Source organism: Microchirus variegatus (genome assembly GCF_963457635.1).
Source record: "Microchirus variegatus genome assembly, chromosome: 7".
In the NCBI taxonomy this organism is placed as follows: domain Eukaryota; kingdom Metazoa; phylum Chordata; class Actinopteri; order Pleuronectiformes; family Soleidae; genus Microchirus; species Microchirus variegatus.
In genome coordinates, this window is record NC_139808.1 from 10464373 (window position 1) to 10489755 (window position 25383).

The 25383-nt window shown below is 38.5% G+C and overlaps 2 protein-coding genes across 2 annotated transcripts; one reads left to right on the forward strand and one right to left on the reverse strand.

Annotated features, from left to right (window-relative positions):
- Positions 1 to 3758: 3758 nt before the first annotated feature.
- On the reverse strand, positions 3759 to 7756 carry snrpc (small nuclear ribonucleoprotein polypeptide C). The gene is made up of 6 exons (XM_083892486.1): positions 7719 to 7756; positions 6249 to 6291; positions 6028 to 6136; positions 5160 to 5219; positions 4661 to 4765; positions 3759 to 4225 (listed from the first exon to the last, which is right to left on the reverse strand). Exons 1-6 carry the CDS (start codon positions 7724 to 7726, stop codon positions 4104 to 4106), a joined length of 447 nt encoding a protein of 148 aa, XP_083748612.1. The 5' UTR covers positions 7727 to 7756; the 3' UTR covers positions 3759 to 4103.
- A 976-nt stretch (positions 7757 to 8732) lies between these two features.
- ilrun (inflammation and lipid regulator with UBA-like and NBR1-like domains) lies at positions 8733 to 18177 on the forward strand. Its single transcript, XM_083891850.1, has 5 exons — positions 8733 to 8978; positions 10686 to 10840; positions 10964 to 11161; positions 11424 to 11728; positions 14526 to 18177. Exons 1-5 carry the CDS (start codon positions 8821 to 8823, stop codon positions 14559 to 14561), a joined length of 852 nt encoding a protein of 283 aa, XP_083747976.1. The 5' UTR covers positions 8733 to 8820; the 3' UTR covers positions 14562 to 18177.
- The last annotated feature ends 7206 nt before the right edge of the window (positions 18178 to 25383 follow it).

The window sequence follows — 25383 nt, forward strand, 5'->3', positions numbered from 1 at the left end:
CTGCAAGCTTTGCGTTGTTTTGTCAGATCCTGTGTTCTACTACATCTGTATTGGCCCGTGGGCCCATGGGAACCCCTACTGGCCAACACATTCACAGTTTGAAATGAGCAGATTCAAGAGACTCTACCAGAATCCAAGGAAAATGGATATTGATCTTGAGCCATGACTAAATGGATTAAATTACAGGCTAGTGTAGCAGGGCATCTCTTGGAGAGAGGAGGAGGAGCTGAGATAGAACAGAGGAGGAAATGGAGAACGAGTATTGGAGAAAAAAAAAATCTTTGCCTCACAAGCTGCTTTCTTTCTCTTTGATTTTTCCATCAATAGCACAACCAGCAGCCGTGTGCAATCATCCCCTAAGACCAACATCCTCTCAGTCTTTATACAGTTATGGACCAATTGGCTTTAAAGGACTTGTCAGCCAGGAGATTATCTTTATTTTTTCCATTTAACCATAACTATTGAGTATAACAATTGCAAAGTGCAAGACAATGCATCATCATGAATTCATGCTGTAGAGGGTGTAAATCTGGATGCGAATATGGTTTGTTGTCGATCGCAGTTAGACATGTTTTGGGATAAACATAATCAGCAGTGAGTCCACCTTAAGCCTCTCTCCTTCTGGGCCTTGTTGATGAGTCTGAGGGCGAGCGATGATACTTTGTGAGAGCTGCTCCTTTTTGAGCCCTCGCTGTTGATATTCAGGACATTAATGCATTCACTTGTATGAGAGGAATATCAAGGCAGTGAGCCCCATTAAAAAATTTCACCCAGCCACGCAGTTCCTCAGTTTATTTAGACCTGTGTTTTACAGACAAACTGCACGTGTAGGAAGGAAATGTTCAAGAAGCCAAAAACATGTTTTGTGAGGTCACCTTGATAATCGGACATGGTTTCAGCAGCAGGAGAATGTGTGGAACCTCCAGGTGAGTGGACTATTCAGGACATAGGACACTCACCCACTGGCTTGTGAATTATCCAGAGATTTTCCTGCTGTGTTCTCACACTGGTCCACGGTGACTTTTACAGACATTTATGTTGTCACATGCAGCTCTCCCAGACAATGTCTTGAAAATGTTCAAAATTGAGTAAATGTCTGAAACCAGTGAGTGAACATTTTGTGCCCAATTTCAGTTTTTAGGATAATGCATTCACAAGCTAGAAAAAAACGCCTGTGGAGTCATTAGTTTATCCTTTAATCTTTTTCATTTATGCCAAATTTGAACAGATTCCTTTGAGACAATCTTCAGATAGCATATTTACAAAAATTGGACAAATGGAAATCACAAAAACACGACTATGGCTAATGCAGAGGCATAAAATCAAAAGCAATCTTCAATAAGGCTTTAGAGTGAGACTATTTAGGACCATTGTACTGACAATAAATCACATGACTAAGAGGGTTTGCTCAGAGAATTATAGACTGCTGCGCTGCTCCCCTCAGCTCTAAAGCTTTACTGAGTCTTTCTCTTGGTTTGCATCTTTAAAGTAAGGACGTTAAGATCCTTATCCATCATGCAGCACTATAAAGGGTGCATCTGATCAGTCCAAAATGTATTCTGCAGCATGAAACAACCCTAAAGATCTTCTTCTGAGACAAGATAATGGTGTATGGGCCCCACAGAGCCATGTACTCAACATCACAGTGTCAGTCTGGGAAAAAATTAAGAGGCAAAAAAGACAGAGACAGACTAAGTCCACAGATAAACTGTGCCAAGTTCTCAGAGATGTTTGGAACAATGAACGTTAAAAAAAAAAAAGGCTTGGGGAGAGTTTTTATTTTTAAGGCAAAGGCTGCTCTCACAGAATAATAATTTGATTTTGATTCTTTAAATTGACCAAAGAAAACAAGAAAAACCAAGAATTTCACATTGAGACAAAACAATGACATTTCTACTTTAATGAGTTGAGAGAACCCAGGTTTTAGATCTGAACACATCAACTTGACAATTTAAGTATATCCATTCAATTACATCGCAATAGTCGTGAAAACTAAATTATTTGTTTGATTGTATTAAGAAGATCCGTTGGTTTGACTATTCATAATTATATCAAAAAGAGACAACACTAAAATGTTTTTTGTCATTGACATAAGCATTCCGTTAATGGACTGCATGTCTGTTTTCAGAAATGTCAGAGATTTCATGAATGCCTTTTGAAGCTATTACATAAGTGATGGAATTTACCAGGGCTGTTGAATGCGTCTCGTGAGCTGTGCGTTACTTTCACCAGCTCTCATTCGTTCAAGTTTGAAAAATATTGGCATGAAAATCCCATCAAATAGTTTTTGCTTAAAATGCTGTCCCTACCAAATGATGATAAAAACAAACTGATGATTTAATATGATGAACTGATATTAAGTTACACGTTTCCATCATTTGATAATTAAAAGATATAAGTTAACAGAACTTTGAAATCCCAGCCAAAAAGCATAAATAATCATTCAGGTGTCACTCACTCACTCTTGTGTTTTTTTCAGTTTGGTTTTTAACTTAAATGCTGGCAAGTTAATGTCTATGCTGATTTTTTTTAACCTTTTTGTAGTCTTATTGTCGATATTGTTCTATATTGTACATTCACAGAATGAAAATGCATGTTTATGCATGTTCTGTATCTGAAATGACACATATTTCACTTGCAATTACACTGCAATGTCCATACAAAACTCTCCATTCATTTTTGTTGTTCCTCCCATAAGTTTGATTCAAGCTTACAGTATTTCCTCAGCTGGGCTCTTATCATAAACACCCCACCCCTTTATTCCCTTCAGGGCTACACTCACAGAATTGCCGAGGTTTATAGGACATTTCATTGGGAATGATCCGATGCAGCACTGTATCACTGTGGATTCCACAAATGTATTTGGCAAACACAGCATGATGCATATGGCTAATGCCGCCAAACAAATTAAGTTTCTTCTTTTGTGTGGAAAACTCTTTAAACATAAAGCCTCAGAAATGCCCTGAGAGCATGAGAATGTCTACAGACATTTTAACAGTCCATGGAACCACAAACATCACAAATCATTCCAGTGTCTTGGTCCAAATTGCATCGAAGTATGACTCTCTAGCTCCATCTGTTGAGACATTTTTGTAACTATGTACTTACGCCTGAAGAAACAGTGCAATTCAGGTGGAAGAAGTTATCAAAGCACTGTACACACAAATGTTAGTCAGGATAATGATGCATCAACAGCCACAGAATCTTGTGTAACAGCTGTAACTCACACGCTAGACTGATTACACTAATGAGGGCTGGGTCAACCTCTCCAGAAATCCAAGACCTCCAACATCTGTTATTTTTTCCTGATTGTGATGCCCTGGTTCCTCTGGATGGTGATACTTAAAGGGTCCCGTCAGGGCAAGCACTCTTGACAAATGCATTCACACATTATGGCAGACGGATCACGTCACAACTACTTAGTAAAGTGAAAACCCCAGGTGGCAGTGTTGGTTCAAATTGAGGTCCTTTCAATGGTCCAGAAGCAGTGCTCACCTTAAAGCTGTTGTCAATTAAATACTATATTTAAATGAATTAACGGAGCCATAGTTTGAACAGCTACCACTGATGCAGAGTATCCCACTTCATCTACAGCTGCTTTTCTAATTTCAAAAGGTCTGTCATTGAAAAGGAGGAACTGGTAAAAACTTGCTTTGCCATAAAGAACAATCTAGAATCAGAAAGTTAGAATTTTCCATTTTATTAGTCAATGAAATGAAAAAAAACACACAACCTAAAACAAAGTAAAAATAGTCGCACATAAAAACAATCAAACCACTCTTTTTCATGTGGGATGAGCAGTATGTCAGACTGAGACAAGATATTTTGGTCTCAACTCAAACACAGGGGAGGGCGTTTAATTAAACAAGTCCTTAAAGTGGGCATCTGAAGTCATTTTCTCATGAGGCTAGTAATAAATACCAAAAATCAAGCAGAAAATAAAGTAATTATACAAAAAAATAACAATTACTTGAGAAACTTCAGGATGAAACTGAAGAAATTGGGATATTTGAGAATAAAAAGCCATATTGACAAAACCCTAGTGTCCTTTTTAGACTGCGTTTTCTTCATGGCAACATAGACTGACGAAAATCCACTCGCTCTTATCTGTCTGGGCGCATCATGCCTGGTCTGACTGGCATCATCATCGGTCGAGGATGACGCATCATGTGTGGTGGTCCTGGCATCATCTGCATGGGTCCTCCCATTGGTGGCCTCATGCCTCCTAAAAGAGACAGTGATATAAACATTTACTGAATCTGCTGGGGGGCTATTTACTGGAAACTTTAGTAATTAGGAACATGTTGACTATTGTACTCATCCTGACTGACCTTTTATAATTTAATGGCCTATTTAATATCTTCAATATTGAAACACTTCTCATTCACCTTGAATGCAGTGCGTCATTCATTCAATGTCTACCACTTCATTCTCCACAAGCAACTCATACACGAGCCCACCATTATAACACATGAAACAATATTAACTGTTTTAGCTTTGGGGTTCGTTTTCACTTTTAGTTGTATGTGGGCAGTGTTCACATAAATTATTATTTTGTTTATTCCACAATTACCTGAGATCATTAACCTGAGATTTTTCTCTTCCTTTAGGGGAAAAGGTTCCTGCAGTGAAAATATATGTCTAATGAAGTGCATTTTACCTGGTCCACCGGGCATCATCCCATGTGGTGGAGGTCCCATCATGGGCATCATTGGAGGACCTCCCATCGGCGGTGTTGGTAGCATGCCTGGTCGAGGAGGACCACCTGTATTGGACGCATCAAAGGTTAGTGTACAGTGAATTTTAAAACGGTGTATGACATACACACATTTCATTTGTTTTAATGGAATTTATTTAGGTGTGGTGACTTCTGAATAAACAAAACAATCCAGCATATCGGCAAACCTTTTTGAAGAAACTAGACGATTAAAGTTTAGAAAAACAAACGGCAGAAACGGAGCCTTTTGTGTTTGTCAAGCTTAGCACATGCCCACTCAGACAGATGGATTTGGTCATTAATCCATAAACCCTGGTGTTAAATTGGTTGTTCCAGCTTTTACAACTTTGTTAATACAGGAATCGAATACCATATAGAAAGCCATTCTGTGTTGCAGTAAATTAAATTACTGGAAAAATTAAAAGACAGTGGACTTGGTTACCTGGAGGAGGGCCACCAGGGAATGGCGTGGGAGGGATCTTTCCTTGTTGAAAAGCAGCGGCTGTTTGGGAGAAAAGTCAACATGTTAATATCCATGTAAAATAATCCACATAAAGATTCAATGTGTAGCATGCAGACTTTAAACTAATGAAACTATCTCCGTTTTCTGCTCCGCATACTGAATATCACTGAAGATTGTGCTATGTACTTAAAATCTGCTGTGCAATACTCCAGTCCATTGTAGCATTAGGTGTGTATGGTAAGGACACTTAATGAAACATACAGATAAACACCTCTTCTAACAAAGCAGTGGAAGTAATCATCTAGTTTTCTTAAATTGAAATGACACACTATGAAGTCTACATTTATCTTCCTCATGTCCCCTTTTTTGACTGTGAAACAACACATTACCTCACTCTAGCAGCACATTGGCTTTGCATTTCTTGGTTTTAGTGGTTTGTAAGACCTAAGCTTTCTTTGCGTGGGCCATGAAACAGGCTTTACTCCAACATTAAATTTGTTGCCTAACCAGGGCACTAAATTGCATATTGGAAAAAAAGCATATTGTGCTCATATTAGGAGTGTGAAAAGTTGCCTGCACAAATAAATAAAACTATAGTTTAAGTACATACCACTAGGGGTCAATTTCATTTTAATTCCACATTTGAGCAAAGTATCCCAAAGGTGTGCCTATGAGAAAAAAATTGAGCTTTGCCTCCAATAAAATGTCTATTTTGAACGCGTGTAGTCCTTGAGGACATACATGTCTCTGGGTTGAGTTAAAAAGTATTGTATACTGCATAAGCAGCTACCACAGCATCTTTATACTTGTAGTTTCATTCAAATAATCGAGACAATTGATTTCTTACTTGTTTTATCGATCAGACTCTGAGCCTGTTCCTCCATCCATTTCTGGTAGTAGTCTTTGACATTTTCTTTGTGTTTGCGCCCACTGCAGTGGGTTTTCCTCACCGATGGCTAGAAAGGGGGAAAGAATACATTCGAGTATACATAACAGGAGCAGATAGCAACAAAGAGACCCTTTAATGCTTTTCAATAATTCATTGTCGTGCACACAAACACAACTTACCGAGTCATGTGTCAGGTAGGTGTCACAGTAATCACAATAAAACCTGTGAAATATTACAGAGAGTTAGAAGAAATTGTTTGCAAATATGGCTTCTTCAAAAACATGCATACACGTTATAAAATGAAGTTATGAATAGTACTTTTTTAAAAATGAATTGCCTGAAAATATCCTGCAGGATTTTGCAGTCTTGCTGAGGCCTTTCAGATGTCCAAATGAAATCTGAATTTTCCCGCTTGGTTTAATTGTCAACAAATTAGCTGGGAAAAGTTATACTACTACTGTATTTGTAAGAAAGTATTTGCATTTCTTTTTTTCCCCAGCTACTTATTTTATCATGATGCTGCAGCTGCTTGGAATGTGTGCAAGTGGTAGCCACAGTAGCAACTTTCAGCCTGGAGACAAAAAATAATTTAGGACTTCATAAGATTTTAGTAGTGATGAAGGTTCTAAAAAAAAAAACCTAATGTTAGCCTTGTGTGATGAAACTGAGCAAACGGATTATTCTTTTCCTCAATCAATCCTGAATTTTTGCAGCTCATTTCAGAATCATGCAAAGGTAGTCTCACTAAAAATTTATCATTTTTAAAGTGAGACTAACTGTGTTGCAGCTCATTTCCTTCAAGATAACATATCCATGTACCTGGGAAGAGGATTGTTTACTACTGTGTAACATTCTTTAGAAGTAGATTTTAATTTACGTTTTTTTTTAATTAGATTACAATTGTTTCTGTATTCTGGTGAGGAAAAAAGACCAATGATTAGCAGGAAACAAACATAAAAAATAATACATAAAAGGACAATTATCAATGAGAGTTTTTTGTTTATTGAATAGGTGTTGTAGTTTTTTGTGTCCTTTTTTAAAGAAATATGCTGTGTTGTTTTCGAATATATGTCGTTACATAATAACCGTTTCTACCATTTAGTCCACACATTAAATAGTATTTAGGGAAATATTTATTAAACACACGTGTGCTTCGATTCATCTCAACATATTTGCAAACTCTTTCACAAAATACGGAGCAACATAAACGTCTACAAGGTCGATTTGTTCTGGCAGAACTGGTGTATTACATTGCACTGATTCTAGTAGAAAGTATTGCTAATGACGACCGTGCGATAAAGAGGAAAACTGCAACACATGCGAGGAAATGTATCTTGCGGTTACTTTGTTTAGGACATCCCACATGTTATGTTTTGTGAGTAATACTCGATGAAAGTTAGTAATTGAATGATAAAATAATGTAATATCAGTTCACTACGGTTGGTCTTTAGATGATGAATCGAGGGTGACTCCAGCACGTAGACACAGCCCAAACAAAGCTCTAAACAAACCCGTCTGTCTCGTCAGCTTTTAAAGTGCAAACTCTCGCCTTTGTTACTTGAGACACTGAAATAATAACAATATGTGATAATATAACAGGTGAAAATCGGCGAGTAAACGCGAACACATGGAATAATGTACAGACTTACTTCGGCATGTTTCGAGGCTGCCTCCTTTCAGAGCGCGACTGCGGTGCTACAAATAAATGTTCCTACCGGATATTAGGCTCAACCGAGAGTTAGTTCCGCTTGCAAATTGTGCAACCGTGGAATTGCAACCGGAAATGTACCAAAAAGAACCAAAAGCAATTGTTGTTCGTGTGTCTTTTAAATAAATTGTACAGGCAATATATTGGCAAATATAATTTTTATTTAGGTCATGTTGGTGGAACAAATTTCAGATTCAAACAAATACAAAAAAAATTCAACCACAAATGAAACTGATCAAAGTCAGTTTTTGCATTTATTTATAGATGTGTGTATGTGTGTGTGTGTGTGTATATATATGTATATGTATATGTATATGTATATGTATATATAAATATATACACACACACGCATAATTTGTATGTATATATTTTTTATATATATTTACATATGTATATGTATTCTGGTTTTGTGTGTGTGATTTTGTTCATATTTTGAATAAAAGAGGGGAAAAAAGGTTTGTTTACGTATATACTGTTTACGCATATACACAAACATATATATATATATATATATATATGTTTGTATATATATACACAAGCATCTCGAATCACACAGTCTCAAACCAATATCTTAAAAATAATATTGTCACTATTCATTACCACAGACCCTCAAAGCAGTGAAACAATGGCTGCCATAACATAAATATGTCCTTTAACCTGTATTCTCATCGGCAATAAGACGGCAATAATTCAAAAATAATTTACTAAAAATGTTGAACCCAATATTTCAATTCATTCATATCTCATACTGAACTGGAGAGAAGCAGTTTGGCTTTAATTGATAACCCAATGAAAAGATGGCTGCAAATAGCAACAGATGACGTCGACGCCCACCGTGTGATTGGCGAAGGTGGAGCGCGGGCTGTTGCAATGGTTGTAACGTCAAACATCGTCCCCCTGGTGGTGCCATGCGCATTGACGGTTGTTGTTGTTAAGCTGGTTGTTATGTCTGGACAAGGCCTCGAACTCAACTGAGAGAGGATCCCCCTCTCTCTCCCTCCCTCCCGCACTATCCCGTCTCCGCCGCGGGACACCCGCTGCCCATGGAGGGCACAGACATGGACGTGGACGCGGAGCTCATGCAGAAGTTCAGCTGCATGGGCACCACGGACAAGGACGTCCTTATTTCGGAGTTTCAGAGACTGCTGGGCTTCCAGCTCAACCCCGCTGGCTGCGCCTTTTTCCTGGACATGACAAACTGGTGAGTGCGAGGATGTGAGGGCCCTGTTGTCGCACAGCGGTGGCTCTTGTGTAGCTGTTGAATTAGCCCGTTATTGTACGTTAACACGCTAAAAATGGAGGCATGCTCACTCGTTTGTGTTGTCCAGAGAGGACATGGGGAATGGCAGCTAACTCCCAGCAAGTGGTTCAGGGGCAAACGGAAGTGAAACGTTAAAGTTTGTCCGGATCGTGAGTTGACGTTCTGGTGAAGTGGTCGGAAAAGCAAAGAACAAGCTAGCTAACGTTGCCAGCCAGCTATTAAAGGCGCAGGGGGTTCTCAGCGTAGATTATCAGCCATGTTACATAATAGTGTTAAAAGCCGTGCTCTTTCTCTGTGGAGACGACACAACTCACGTTAGTCTGATGACGTAACCAGTCGTGATAAACGACTATCATCAGCTGACAACAAGTGGGCTTAGAGTCCCCGATCAGCTGATACCAATCGTATTTGATCGATACCCGGGGGGGTTGATTACATCTCTTTTAAACGGGAGAAATCCACCCAAATTGTTCAAGTTTCGGTTTGGATAGTGAAGTCGTCACACAGGAAAGATGACATCATCAGGTGGGAGGTGACCTCTGGCAACGTTAGGTTATTTAATTGTAGAGCTGTGATTTATTACTGTGTCAGAATTCATGTGAATATCATCTTTGACTGTGGTGTACAGGATTAAAAAACACCTCAGACGTGGGCATAGTTTGTTAACAAACGCTGTAATCAGGATTACATATCCATGTAATTTATGGGTATGTTGTTAGTAGTGGAGGATGAGACTGAAGGAGAAGTTTGTGCGCAGGAGTTGGGTGGAGAACTTAAAGAACTTTGAACTGTGTGTAAAAAGCTTTGCGCTGTAATGAAGGGGATGAGATAGAGATGAGAGGCTAAAGAACTGTGATAGAGAATTTCAAACTACGGAGGGCAGAATTACACCTCTGTGTACAGCCTGTTGGAGATCATCAGGAGACGTTCAGTTACAAAGCTGCAAACGAATCAACCTCGAACTACCTGCTTTGACTTGATTTCTCCTCCAGCTCTGAATCAGCATTTACCTTTGATGTATAACTAAAGATATTCATGTATACTGTGAATTGTAATTTTCAGTTGATAAAAATGTACCCCCGAACCAGTTTTCAGTGCTTCTCAGTGTGTGGCGTTTATATAATGTCTCCTGAGGCTCTGGACGTAGACACAGATCTTTACCAGTTAATAAGGGTTTAGTGCAAGATCTCACATGTCAGGAAGGTGTAGAATTTGAATGTATTCATGTATTTTCATGTACCCACTTCCATCACCTTAGTGTGTGGTTGAGTGTAGCACTGTAAATGTCTTTAGGGAGAAACTAAGAGAGACCTAATGAGTGTATTACCTTGGACTGTGGCCATTTAGAATAGCCTTCAACTGATATAAAAGAAAGTAATGTAAGTTAGAATATAATGGCCTTAGGTTCACCATTTGTATCTGTTCTTTTTAACTTGGTTCATGTGAGTCCACCAACTTCAGCAAGTAGAATGAGATTGGTGAAATCCCCCATGTAAACATCTTGACTTTGCTGTATGACATAGTGTCTGCCGTTAGTCCTGAGCCTAGTCCCAGGTCAAGTCTAGCATTTAAATTAAGAATCGCATGGCCACGGTTATTGTCAAGTACTGATGTCAATTCACGTCTTTCCCTTTTCTCTTCTAACAGGAACCTTCAGGCTGCTATTGGTGCATATTATGACTTTGAAAGTCCCATTGTCAATACACCATCCATGTCTTTTGTTGAAGATGTAACAATTGGGGAAGGAGAGTCCGTCCCTCCAGATACACCATTCACAAAGACTTGGAGGATACAGAACACAGGTATGAAACATGTCACATGTCAGGCCTTCAGCTTTTAGAACAAATAGTATTGTTTCTAAATTTGTGTAATTTAATAAGCACATGACATGGTTTTGTTTTTGAACCCACATTTGTATGTCACAGGTGCAGAGGCGTGGCCACCTGGGGTTTGTCTTAAATACATTGGTGGTGATCAGTTTGGGCATGTAAACACAGTTATGGTAAAGTCCCTAGACCCACAGGAAATATCAGATGTTAGTGTACAGATGCGAAGTCCCACAAATCCTGGCATGTACCAGGGTCAATGGAGGATGTGCACATCTACTGGGTTATTCTATGGAGGTAGGAAATCACCAATGTGTTCAATTTCTAATATTATAAGTACTTTTGTATTTTTCATGTTCTTTTATAGTTTGAATCTTTCTCCTCATGCTTATCAAACTTTTTTGAGGCTAATGTCAAATCCTTAAATTTATTGTCTGACTTATGAAAATAAAACATAGAGTGCATCATGTGCAACAACAGAAAGAAAGAAATGTGCATGTCTGTGTCTTGTGTCAGTCATATAGTCAGTCCATGATGGCGTATTTTCTCGTCTTCGCAGATGTAATCTGGGTAATTCTTAGCGTAGAAGTTGGCGGTCTTCTCGGCGTGACCCAACAGCTGTCGTCCTTCGAGACAGAATTCAACACCCAACCCCAACGCAACGTGCAAGGAGACTTCAACCCCTTTGCTTCGCCGCAGAAGAACAAGCACGATGCCACTGACAACAGCTTCAGAGAGCCTGGTGGTGCCTGGGAACGTACACAAGAGCCAATCCAGCAAGATGAAAATGGACTGTCTCATAATGCTGTAAATAGGGCCTCAAATGGACTCCAAACCAATCTTTCTGTTGTGACTTATGGTCAGGTATGTATGCATGCGATTTACAATATTTATTATTCCACAAAACCAACTCCTGACAGACGTTCTTTGCTGCTATGGTACATCTTGTGGATCTTTCTGCGTGGCGTTTGCATGGGCTCTCTACACCTCCATTCAGACCTGGTATTAACCTCTTTCCAGAGTGACAAATGACACATCTGAATTTTCCCAGTATTTGGAATTGGTTTGAGGACACACATGGCCACGTACCTGAGTTGCATGGATGCGATCCCTCCCCAGGACATATTGGAGATCACCCCCAGACCTGACATCCTCTGATCTTTCATACTGTAGTTTCTCAGTATTTCACACACCATTTCTTTTTCTAATGGTTAAAACTTATTGACCTTATTTTCAGCAGAAACAAGAAAGAAGACTTATTATTTTTGTGCAGGACTTGTGGTTTTACAATTCCACTCAGTAGCAAGGCAGGACTGCAGGCACTTTTGAAACTTTGAAAGACAACATGACTTAGAAAAAATGGTATTGTATGTGTAGTCCTGCGGTCGTGTTAACTGAGAATTCTCCATCATTGACAGATTTTTTTCTACCATGACGGAAAAATCTACACTGACGGTGATCTACCGTAACTACAAATAATTCACACACAACACCGCCACTAACCACTTGTAGACCACCTATAACAGTAACACCAGCAGCCGTAATCTTGTACAATGAAATATGATCCTCTTGGCACGACGCCACTGACCTGTAATAGACCCCCTCTCACGCAGGCCTTCTCAATATTGCGAGTACATCACAGAGTTAACACCATGTATCAAAAAAAAAGATTCCCCTCGCAGCATTAGGGCATCTCCAACCTTGATGCCGCACTCAATGCCTCTTGCTCTCTGGGTTCTGACAACACATTGAAAAGCTACGGACTGGAGGTCATGAAGGTCTGTGACAGAGAGGTTACAGCTTTTGCCGCGGGTACAGAAGGAGCAGATGCATTCAGAGAGTCTTGCTGACTTGTGATCACTTCCCTCAGACAAATGTTCCCTGACCAGTCTCAAGTGTGGCAGCACAGCGCAGTTCCAGCCTTCAGAACAACATTATATAGACTATGTGACTATGACAGAATATTTACAAATTCTTCTGTCAGAAATAACCGACAGCTAAAAAGTCAAACGCAACCACTGGTGCAGTCAGGGGTTGTAAACGTTGGGTTAAGTGAAAGGCTTTAATGGGAGGGGAATTTTTTGATCATCTGCCGTAAACAAGACAGGAATGTGGAGTTACCTCATCTTGCAAAATGTCCCTCTTCTAAGGAACAAGGAAATATTTTGCTTGTTGCTGTAAGCCTTAAATAGTGAGAAGCCACCGTCACCTTCATGTCTGACGAGACTATCAGGAACTGGAGAAGTAAAAACTGCAGGTTAAGCTACAGCTAATTATGATTGCGTGTTGTTAGTGGCCTGAGTTGGTGTTGATATCGTTATGTAATTACAGCCAGGTTATATTTTTACTTTTATTAATTCCTTATTTAATTTAATTTAATTTATTCTTTCAACCGTCCACACAAGTGACAGCTCAATTATTTTTTTCTTTTTTTTTTAACTGATCCCCTACGTTATGTGACGCGACTTCCTTACATTGTCCTCCCAATCCATAACATTACACAGATGTGGAACTGACCTTTGGATTTGTTATTCATAATGTCATGCTCCCATGACATCGTCAATAATGCAAACGCATTGCATTCACAAATAAGTGATTTCGAACCCCTAGAAACTTCTGCTTTAAAAAAAAAATAAGGTGCACAGTGCGATAATTACAGTTATTACTCCTCAAGTAAAGAGCTGTTCTCATATCAGTTTCAGTGTGTTTGTACAAATCAATTGGGAATCTTTTTATAATTCGGAACCTTGTTCTTTTCTGGGAAGCAAATCACTCTTGCGTTCTTGTCTCTTGTTTCCTGCTTAGTTCCCAGTTTAGTGAAGAAGAAAATGGGAATGTCATGTCAGAAAAAGAAAACTGTAACTGAGAGAGATTCTATTAGCATTGATTATATTAGCATTAATTAAACTACAGATTGCAGAATGTACTTTATAGGTCCCCAAAAAACAACAGGTAAAACATCATGACATCACAAAACAGCCGAGAAAACAAAGCACGAATGTAGTCGCACGCTATGATTGGATGTGTAGCACTGTAGGAAAACTGTTTTAATTGTCATTATGAACTGGAAGAACAATGTAAAGTTGCAAAACCTGTTTCATTGTCAATATTGGAACGTGACTATTGTTTTGAGATGGATTTATGGAAAATGACCAATTTTAACAGACATTTCAACAAATTTCCCAGGTTCTTCTTCTCTATTTATCAGTAACTGATGTGTAATGATTATTTTAGTCAAATTATATTGTGTAATTGTGGCAATATTTGCTGATCTAATCAATATCAGAGACGACATATACTGTGACCACTGTCTGACTCTTCCTACTGTTCAGCTGAATACTCGTTTGACATGAATGGTTATTACTGCGTCTCCTTGTCAGTGTAAACAACTCTTTATTATCTTTTAGGTGTGGTCATCCTATTATTGAATTATACAGTCGTAACAACCATGGTGGTTGAACTGGTCTGTTGAAAACCACTTGGTGGCTCTCTTAGCCAGTCAGGACATTCATAAATCTCATTGACTCAAAAGCGTTTTGACAAAGCTGCTTCCGGCAAGTACGGCAGGTTCTGCTCCTGCCCAGAAACTGATGGTAATTGCAGCACAGTATCTTTCCACAAGCTATGTACCAATATCTGTTCTCTATTTTTTTTTTTGCAGGGCATTCATGGACCCTATCCATTTGACCAGAGCTAGAATGACAGAAAGACCCCCCCCTCCCCATGGTGGATGATGAGATCAACACCCTGGGAGCCTTTAATGTAAAGGAGGTGGGGGGTGGACAGTTGTTTTATATTGAGTCATGACAACACTCTCCTCAGAACATGGCCCTTTCCACAGAAACACAAATCAGAGGGCGAGATGATGGATTTACATCTGCTACAGTGAAACATCCCATCTGACATCAACACCTGGACTCGCATGTGTGAATGCCTCATTCATCTAGTGCTCTAAACCCTTTTCAGATAGATGCACACGACTGTTTTATGTACATCGGAAAACACAGCTGAAAAAAACAACACCAACGTGATAATCAACATCCTTAACAATCTACGCAGAAGTTGGTTTTCACACGGGGAACCAAATTTGTCAGGCTTTCGAACGTGATCATGGATAATTTTGAGGCCTTTGTGGGATTCACTGTATGTCTTGTGTGTGTGTGTGTGTGTGTGTGTGTGTTTGGGGGTGAAGTGTGATCTGTTATTCACCACACCGAGTGGTTTTTATTTCATGCGTGTGGAGTTTTTCCAAAAACCTCAAGATGACAGCCTTACACATGTGTGTCACACACACACACACACGGTTCTGGTGAATAATGGTGATTTCTAACAGTTCGAGGTTGCAGAATTGCTCCACATCTTGGGTAAATCGATGTGCTTTTGACGCATTCCTATACACTCTGTGTTTTGATAGCGTTCACATCATTGGAGAACTAAAGATAGATGATTTGAAGGTTTATCATATGCCAATGTAATTATTAAATGTTGGGTTTAATTGCCTCAACAACTGGCTGGTATGAGACATAAGTCACATTTGTTTTCATACACTTCGTTATTATTAAGTGCCAAGTGGGAGGAGTCAGAGCTCAATATTAATTGTGATTATTAATTAAATGCTGACATGAGCAGCGAGTGTGACCCAAATATGACCAGCAGTAACAGGTGTGTTGCATTGAGGTGTCTGGAGATGTTGCTGGAATTTTTCTTTGATGCTTTCGTGTCCTTTTTAATGTGATTTCACTTATACAGGTTTTTGGTTTTTAGCCAATTTTTGACAAAGGTTCAAAACAACAACATGACACAATTTGTTTCCCACAGACAAAAACTGCCCTAGCAACATTCTTCATATGTTTTACTTTTCATGTTTTAAAGTCTTTGTGGTTGAGATTGATGTAATTTATGGTTGTGAGAGATAGAAGTTGCCACCGATATCTGAATCTGTATTATATGTATTGCTCAAAAGCAACCGATGTAACTGATGTTCCTCCTTTCAGACTAAAACGTTTGGAGTTTTTGAACCGTGATTGCTGACTGGGGTCACATACTGTATGTAGCTGTTTATATCAGCCTGTAGGAAATATGTTTTACATTATACTTCAGCATTTCTCACCCCAACATTTTTGTATTTGCCATTTGGTTGAAAGAAAACGCAGAAATCAACACTAGTCCCAGCATTTGCTACAATCCTCATTATTAAAGGTACTAAATATGAACGAAAAGTCTCAGAGTTCAGCTCATAATCCGATACATGCCATTGTTTTTGTAAACGAATTTAAAGGACACATTTCCAAAACATTTACTTACAGAATTTGAACCATATTATTATCATATTATAGGAACCATATCTTTTCCAAAGATGAATTCCAGAGAACCAAGACACTAATCTGTGCTGTCATGAAATGACACCGTCTGCTGGTGCTTGACTTGGGCTGCATGGGACGACGTGTGTATGTATTATTATTATTTTTTTTTTTAAGGGTGTGTTTTTTCTTTTTTTTTTTTTTGCTTTAAATTGATGCTCAAGTGTAAAAGGATCCAAGTGAGTTGTTTGAGCTGGTAACGTGTGATCATGTAGATGTAGTGGACTGATAACTGGTGAGGAAGTGTTGAAAAAGCCATCTTAATTCATCTAGGCTGACTGCGGGTTCTGAGTCCATGTCGACATTATGTGTGCGTGTGTGTGTTTGTGTACGTTACTGGATTTGAACGCATACAAACGGTGTATACTACTTGGGCAAAGGACGACCTTGCCTGTTCACAAACATTAATATTGACGGTTACTGGGTGTGTATCTTTTTTAATTATTGTTGGATTGTTGGATGAGCTGACTCACTAATTGCCCTGATGGTATACATCCGTTGTCACATTGTGCATTTCGGACTCACAAACATCACATTTACAACCAGCAGGTGGTGCTAAAAAATCAAATGACCAACTTGTGTGAGATGTTTGTGATCTGGGCTGTGGTTGTCTCACGTAAAATTGAGAGCAAGGCTCCTGGACTTGGTTGTGTATGCTTTTTCAGCTCTGACTGACCAGTGTGAAGAACCAGGTTTTTAACTCTCTGTGAGGTTGTTGTCAAGACTGGGTTTTGTTACTACACCTTGTACTTTTTGTCGTTGGATTCACCCGAGGCTGCATGTCACTGGTTATTAAATCCATTTGAAAGGTCATCAGTGGAGGTGGGGGATTATGATCCTTCACCTCTTTCTGTACTCATCTGTATATAATGGGCAGCTGTGCCTGGGTTTTCTTCCAACCGAAAGGTCAGAGGTTTGAGGCCCTAGGCTACAGGCTGATGTGTCCCTGTGGAGTACATTTAACCCCAAATTGTTCCTTGTGATAGAAAAAGAGCTGCAAATACAGTTAATGTGCACCTGAATGGTAATCCTGGCCTGAGTCCGAGAGCTGTTGTTAACAACTAACAGACCTAGTGACACCAATAAATGACGGTGTCTCCCTTCCATCAGTCAGAACAGAACAAGTGTGAGTACACGGCCGAGAGAAGTTGTGGTTTTGATTGTAATAAGTCAATTTAGATATGAAGATTTGCATCAGCGTTGTTTGGAGCTGATGTTCTGTTACTGCTATTTGCACAAAGCTATTGTCCACCACTGCTAATCAGGAAAGACAGCAGTGGTTTTCAGTGGTTTGTTTGGTAATCTTATCTCCCTGAAAATGTCCTTCACAGCTTTAAATTTAGTTTTGAAAGTTTTTAAGACAGATTGGCTCGTTTATCATTGTGGTTGATGATTTCGGTTGTTGATGGAATTCTGTGATAGTGTTAATTTCTTTTTTTTTTCTCAAAGGGAATTTCATTCAAATCTCTTATTTTATTAATGTAAGGAACATTCTCCTTGTTGAAACTGTTAAAATCTTTCTTATTCATTTTATCCTGGGTTAATTTCCTCCATGACCCAGTGTGTACACCAGTGACATTCACCAGCATTCTGTCGCATCTGTTTGTGTTTGTACTGAGTCAGCTGAGTTCTCCTCCCAAACAGTATACACTGTTCTGTGTTGCCTCTTTTAGTCATGCAGTTGTGTGTGCGCGTGTGTGTGTATTTTTCTTGTGATCTCGCTTGTTTGCATTGTGTGTGTGTGTGTGTGTGTGTATAAGAGAGAGAGAGAGAGAGAAAGCATAAGACAGCGAGGAATATTGCTGGATTCATATACATGTTTTAGTTAGACTATGTATGGACTTGACGGGTGGCATTGTGAGTAGAGTAAGATGAAAGTTTACATCCTCCTGAAATAGCACATTTACATGAAGAGATATTTGTCAAAATAAAGCTTTTCCCCCTGTATCTATAATAAGCATTTGTATGATTAAATTAACACTGAATCAATGACAAAGTTGTATTTTGTTACTACTACCTGTGTTACTCCAATGCCTTTTTATGTCCTCTACCCTCAAGGCTTGAAATATTCCATCCTTTTTTTTCTTTAAAAAAAAGCAGAAATGTCAGCAGTTTCATATCGGCTGTTAAAATCAAACATGTACCACCTGTTGGGGAAGAACGGCAGTAATTCATGTGAGCAGGTGAAGACCTGTTGAGAGTGCCATCTACAGGTATATAATGTAACGGGTTTTGCTATTGTACCACTGAAAACACCTTCAGGCAGTAAAAAAAAATTAACAGTGTTCTTTGATTACAGGAACTTGGCTTCGGATGTCAACTCAGTTCAGCGCGTGTTGTCTCTCAGGCAAAGCAAAGCAAATGTATTTCCATAGGATGTAGCACCAACAGTGGTAATAGGAATGAAAGAGATAAGCAGAACATTTCTCTCACTCATCTTAATCTAATTCCGTTATCCCAGTGTGATGTGTATTTGTGAGGAAGAAGAGGATGAATAAATCTCCTTCCTGTGAAAAGTCTGTAGCTGCCATATTTACACCGCTGTATGGCGATAATAACGTTAATTTGAGAGTTCAATATTTTCTCAGGTAATTAAAAAATTAAAAAATGTATGTAGTCTTACAGGTTTCTCCTGAAACCAAATAGGAAGTAAAAAATATACCAAATCGCCACCAGGGGGGTGACGCCCTTGTTTGCATTAGTATTGGAAGTTCTTCCCACTTGATTTATGAAGTCGATAAATATTTTCCTGAGGTGCAAACAGTCTCAACCTGTAGTTTTAAATCTTCTTCAATTGTTCATGATGACAATGTGTTTAATTATTTCCTGGCAGATTATGTGGAGTGGACCGCAGTGTGATTGACACCTGGCATCGTCCAATAGGAGCCAGGATGCTGCTTGTTGAAGCCTCAGAACTTCCGGTTGCAAAACATCCAACACGGCACTGACCAAACTGCAGATATCGAGGCTTCAGAATGGAGTTCAGATTCCTATGTGGAACACGAGGTATTTAGTGAAAGTAAAATTGTCTTTTTAAGTAAAGCTTTGGCAAAGAAAAAAAGTTTTAACAGACCTCCAGTTCTCATATCAAAACTGTTTTATGGTTTGCCCTGAAGTTTTGTCAAACAGTGACAAACATTTTGGTCTTTCAGTGAATCCTTTTACACTGTGGTGATTGTCTCACTTTTCCTCTTGTTCCATAAATATGTTTTTTTTACTTATTCAGTAAAATCTCTACAAGATCTTAAGCTAAACTGGTGAAGACGGCTAATTCCTAATTGCCATTGTGTGACTGAAGTTTGTGCCTTGATGGAGCTAAATTAAAGGCCAGCGAGTCACAAAAAAATTCATAGCAAACCATTCAATCCATTTCAGTATTTGAGCTATTTTAATCTTCATAGCGGATTTCTCAGATTCAGATTTGTGCATTGAGCAAATTGGACACTCTGACTGTTGGTGGGAGTGTAAGAGTGGATGATTGTTTGCCTCTATGTGGCGACCTGTCCAGGGTGTACCCCACCTTTCCCCTATGTCAGCTGAGATTGGCAATGAGTAGATAGATAGATGGACAGAAGGATAGATAGATAGATAGATGGATACACTACTGTTCAAAAGTTTGGAGTCACCTATACAATTTTACAACAAAGTTTTCCATTAAAACTCACACTTTTATTCATCAAAAGAGTTGCAGAATGAATAGAAAATATAGTCAAGACATTGACAAGATTAGAAACGCTTCTGATTTTTATTCAGCATATTTAATTTTGCACTTCAAACTTTGCTTTCGTCAAAGAACCAGCTAAAACTGTTACAGGGGTTTTCAAGGGTTTTCTAATCATCCAATAGTCTTCTAACACGATTAGGAAACACAATGTACCATTAGAACACTGGAGAGATGGTTGCTGGAAATGGGCCTCTATACACCTATGTACATATTCCATTAAAACCCAGACTTTTGCAGCTAAAAAAGTTGTTTACCACATTAACAATGTATAGAGTGTATTTCTGATTAATTTAATGCTATATTCATTGAAAAAAAAGTGCCTTTTCTTAATTTCTGCTCATTTCTAAGTGACCCCAAACTTTTGAACGGTAGTGTGCGCATAAAAAACAGACAAGTATAAAACAAAAAGCTGAGCCTTTCCGTCCCACAGTGCAGTGAAATGAGCCTCTCACTGCGGCTGCTTCTCTGTCCCGTCAGGATGTTGTGGAGGGCGCGTGTGTGTGTCTTAGTTGTTGTAATCTTCATTGATCAAAGTGTTGCCTGTCTATAGCCCTAGAGCCATAATGTGGTGGGGGGGGGGGGGGCTATAAAATGTATGAAACCATAATCGCATTACGAGATTAAATATCAGCAACACAATGGTTGTCGATCTCCATCGTAGCCCTTCGTTGAACTCACAACGGTCAGTTATTGTTGTTACTCAATCATCCAAACAAACCAGGTATCAGAATCCACCATAGACGACTATGTCCACAGAGGACAGGTACATGCTCTATTGGACGTATGCAAATGTCTTTGTTTAGTCAACCCTACGGATTTCCAAGGAAAGTATGCAGTAGAATTACTTGTAAGACATACACTGACACAGATTATCTTGTACTTTAGTATTCGTACCGTTACCCTAAGCAATGCTTCTGTGTCTGTGCTGATGTTTCCACATGTTCCGACAGGCCTTTTTGGAACTAATCCCAGGTCAAACTGACAGTAATTACTGTCCTTGTGTCTGGAAAAGTAGTAAGTGTCAGTCTAAAGAAAAAAAGGCGACTAAAAACTACTTTGCTCAGCACTCTTCATCTTATTAAAAATAATAAATAGCATTTGTTTTTCTCATCTAATTAATTTGTTATTTATATTTTGAGTCACTGATAACCATGGATTAATTTCCTCCTCTTAAAGAATTCTTAATACTTTTGTATATTCAGACCATTGACATGTATGATGAGCATGAGGATGCATTCTTATACTGTGTGTGTGAGTGAGTGAGTGAGATGCCCATGCAGGTGGGGAGCAGTGAGGCAATTTGAATAGAGTTTGTGCAGACAGGGAAACGGAGAGAGAGCAAATATTGACTTATGTTGCAGTGTGGATTCTGCCGAGCTCCTATCGTCGCGATCTCTTGCAGAACTCGAGTCGATGCGTTTGTTTTAACTGCCGATCATTTCTGCCAAAGTTAAACAAGCATTTACGGCTTCAAGCTCCAAGAGTGTAAAGGTGAAGGAATGACACAGAGGTGTTACAGATGGACAGTGGAAAAGTCGAGAAGGGCCTTTTGTTATCATCACTGTAATGTGACGAGGCATTGTGCTACTTTTATTGACATTTAAGTAACATAAATAAATGCATAAATGAATCGGTAAAGTAATAATTCTAATAATTCTAATAGTAATTTCATTCATCTAAGCTAATGAAATAAATAAAAAAAGAGCATGTCTCAACATGACTTTTGAATTGCTCGAGGCATTTGGGGATGTTTAATTTAAAAATCTCGTCCCGTGATCTTTATCTGATAACATTCAAATTAGCCTCTACATACTGTTTTGCCTCCAGCAATTTACAGGAGGCATCACTGCTACTCACCATCTTCTTGGAAAAGAAGTAGTATTTGATTTTTCATATATTCTTCCTCATCTACCACGACAAATAGAATGGAAATATATTCATTATCAAGAAGTAGGGTTGGATTTGCAAACAGAAAGCAGTTGTGTTTTTATTTATTTTATTTAGGGTTCCTATACTGCCTTAAAGTTATAAAAAAAGAAAAAATTTGTCAGATTGCTGTAGGCGTCGCAAATGTCAACCAAGGTGTTTTGTGAGTCACTTGCACTAAAAAAAAAAAACCCACAGCGTCTCCTTGATAGTCATATCTGTATCCACACTCTTCTCAGCTGGCTGTGAATTACTTTATACCTCGGGTGGATCAGCGGGCGTGTCTGGAGCTGAGCTCAGTTTGGGGGCGATGTCTGTTATATACAGAAAAAAACCTATGAAACACATTAGATGAAAGGAAAAACCTGAAAAAGCACTGTGTCCTCTTTAAAAATCCACATCCGGAAATATTCATAACAACTGGCAACAGACACTTATGGTAATATAGCAGTAAAATAGAGGAAGCTAAGTATGTATGCAATAATGTTGGGATATTATCACGTCATTTCTGTTATTTATGAACAGTGCAGCTTATCAGTAATTATATTTGATTCCAATATCTATATCTATCAATCTGAGGTGCAGCAGAGAAAAAAGATATGCTGAAATAAAGCAATTAATGGGACACAGACAGTGTGAGTTAGTTAGATCAATCAATATTTTTACAATATCACTATGTTATCAACCATGGCTGGGGCAAGATACTTTTGTCATGAGTCCATTGGGTGATGATTTGATTTGTATTGTGATTCTATAGTATTGATCATTTTCTTTACCTCCTCTAAAAAACAACATTGAATGATGCATTCCTTGAGACAACAACCAATATTCATAGTCATATTTCAAAAATCAATAGATTTTTTCAGTCCGGCATTTATTTAAATTTAAATGGGGCAGTGGAACATTCATTATCCATACATATATACAGTATATTCATAACATGCACACCAGAATATTTAACTCCTACACTCTGCTAATAATACAGTTATTAAGTAGAAACCATGTAGAAAATACAGTGTTTTTGCCTAAAAGAACTAAATAGGGCCTCTCAAATCAGGACACAGGACAAATGAGAGCCTTCAAATTAACATGAAACTGAAAAAATGTATTTCAGATCATCCAACACTTGAGCTGTTTCTGTTCACAGAAAAGCTCGTAAAAAATATTGTGATTCTAGTGGAGAAAATGTATATAATCTTGATATATAGTGATTTGACACCCTGCCCCCACCCCTGATATAAACAAATATCCCTCCTATGAAATGAGTGATGAAAACACCGCACTGTATGAAAAGTCTGACCCACATTTAGACCTATTTTATTTATTCTCATCCTTGAAATGTGACTGACTAATGTGAGGCAGCGCCACGTCTGACAGGTGCAGAGGGAAGAAGATTCCATCTAATGCAACTATATTGTGTGAGTGAAAGAGAAATTTCTCTTACAGCTTCTTTTGTTATTATATAATTAAATTTAGGCCACGGTTTTCCACAGATATCTATGTGTGTTTTCCATCTAGTCTATAGTCGTAGCTTTTGTATAACACAGAATAGTTTAGTAAGCAGGGACGCGGTGTTTCATGACACGCCATAATTATCAGGAAATGCATCTGAGGTTAAGCTGTTCTAAATTGCTCCACATTAACAGCCTCACTTTGTCTTGACTGCACGGTTTGTTTTGGACTGGATCCAAATGACATCAAAGAGCGCCTCTGTCATCTTTGGCTGAAAGATCCCAGTGATAGTGGGAACACTTCGTTCTGCCAGTTTTAATTCCAACTTAGGTACTAAATAATTAGCAGCCATTGTATTCCCTCCATTAATCACCTGAAAAGACAGTTAAACGTTTTTTGTTGTTGTTGTTGTTGTTGTTTTTTTTAACTGTTTCAACATTACTCAAAATGTTCCAATAGAAAATAATTACATAATTAATGTACACATTATTTTGATGATGGTGTGTTGCAGATGTAACTGTGTAGTATTGCGGGTCTGCGTTGTGAAGAATTCGACATACTGTATGAGGAATATCTTTTGGAGGCAGTCTCTGTTTATTTCTGACACGAGGCAAATAAAATAAATGGAAACCATAACCAACAATACAGAAACACAATCAAACATCAAGTAAACACCCTTAAATACCTCAAAAGTGAAAATCACAAAGGTTCCACATGACAACTTAATAACTTAAGAACAACTTGACAACTTTTTTTTTTAAATCCGACGGCCAATAAGAGATCAATTCATTTATTTATTTATTTAAAATTTCAGTTAACTTTACAAGAGATGCTGCCGACCCTGGGAACTCCCTGCACTTTTTGTTACAGAAAGATAAGACAACATTTCAGTTATATCGAAATTTTGGAAAACTTTTTTTTACTGTAGAAAACTTTTGGGAGCTATTTATTTCTTTCAGTTTTCATTTAACTTTATAAGACATGCTGCTGAGTCTGGGAGCCTCCTGCACAAAAAAAAGCCTTTCACATGTTGCAAATCTGAAAAGCTGTAAAAAACTTATGCTTAAAGGCATTTAAACGAAGTTAAGTGTTGGTGTTTGTATTATTCAAAATGTTGATGCCAATATTTTTCACTTTTACTGCAAATGCATATCGGCTCCAAATATCGGTTATCGGCCTCATTGACTACAAATAATCAGTATCGGCCCTAAAAAAAAATTATAATATGTGTAATACATTTCAGTAAGTTACACATGTTGACAGACAAAAGGTTTATCTGTCATCACTGCAAAGGCAACCGTAAACGACTTTTCTGGCAACCTAACATAACATAAGAGACTCTTGAGTTTTCCTGTACATTTCCCCCCCGTGTCATGTTCTCCTTCTACTGCTCTGAAGTTGCTTTGCTGACACAGTCCTTGCAAACCGTCATTCAAAAAAACCAAAAAAAACATGACTGAATCACAGTTTTACAAAGGTTGTATGTATTTGACACCTGAGGGTATGGCTTCCTGTTGCATAATACACTTTTAGTTTGCATACTCAATTTTCATACTCTCACATTGTCACTCATCGACCTGCTAATTGTGGAACCGTTTACTTTTTCCATGCCACAGAGTACAATTCATTCAACAACTTACACATGCTAGTTTTCCACTTAAAGGTCCCATATTATGCAAAATCAACTTAACTTAATAATTTAAATCCTTATATTTGGGACTCTGGAGACCCTATCAGTCGGCAAAGTGTTTAAAAAAAAAGATGACTCACTCATGTTTTTGTAGTCCTCCTCAGTCTATGTACAGGAGATAAAACACACAATATTGACTTCCGCACTCACTGGGACATCACAATGCACTAAATTCCTGGAATTGTTGTCTCGTGGAGCTCCGCTTTGTCTGTAAAACGCGCGAGAGTGCTGGTGAAGGCAACAGTATCCGAAAACCGGATGTCCGTGAAAAGTTCTATTCTTGGCTCCACAGTGCAGCACAGAGTTCTACACAAACTTCCAGCCTTATAAGATTTATCTGTCCAGTTGATACTTGTTATGACGCCAA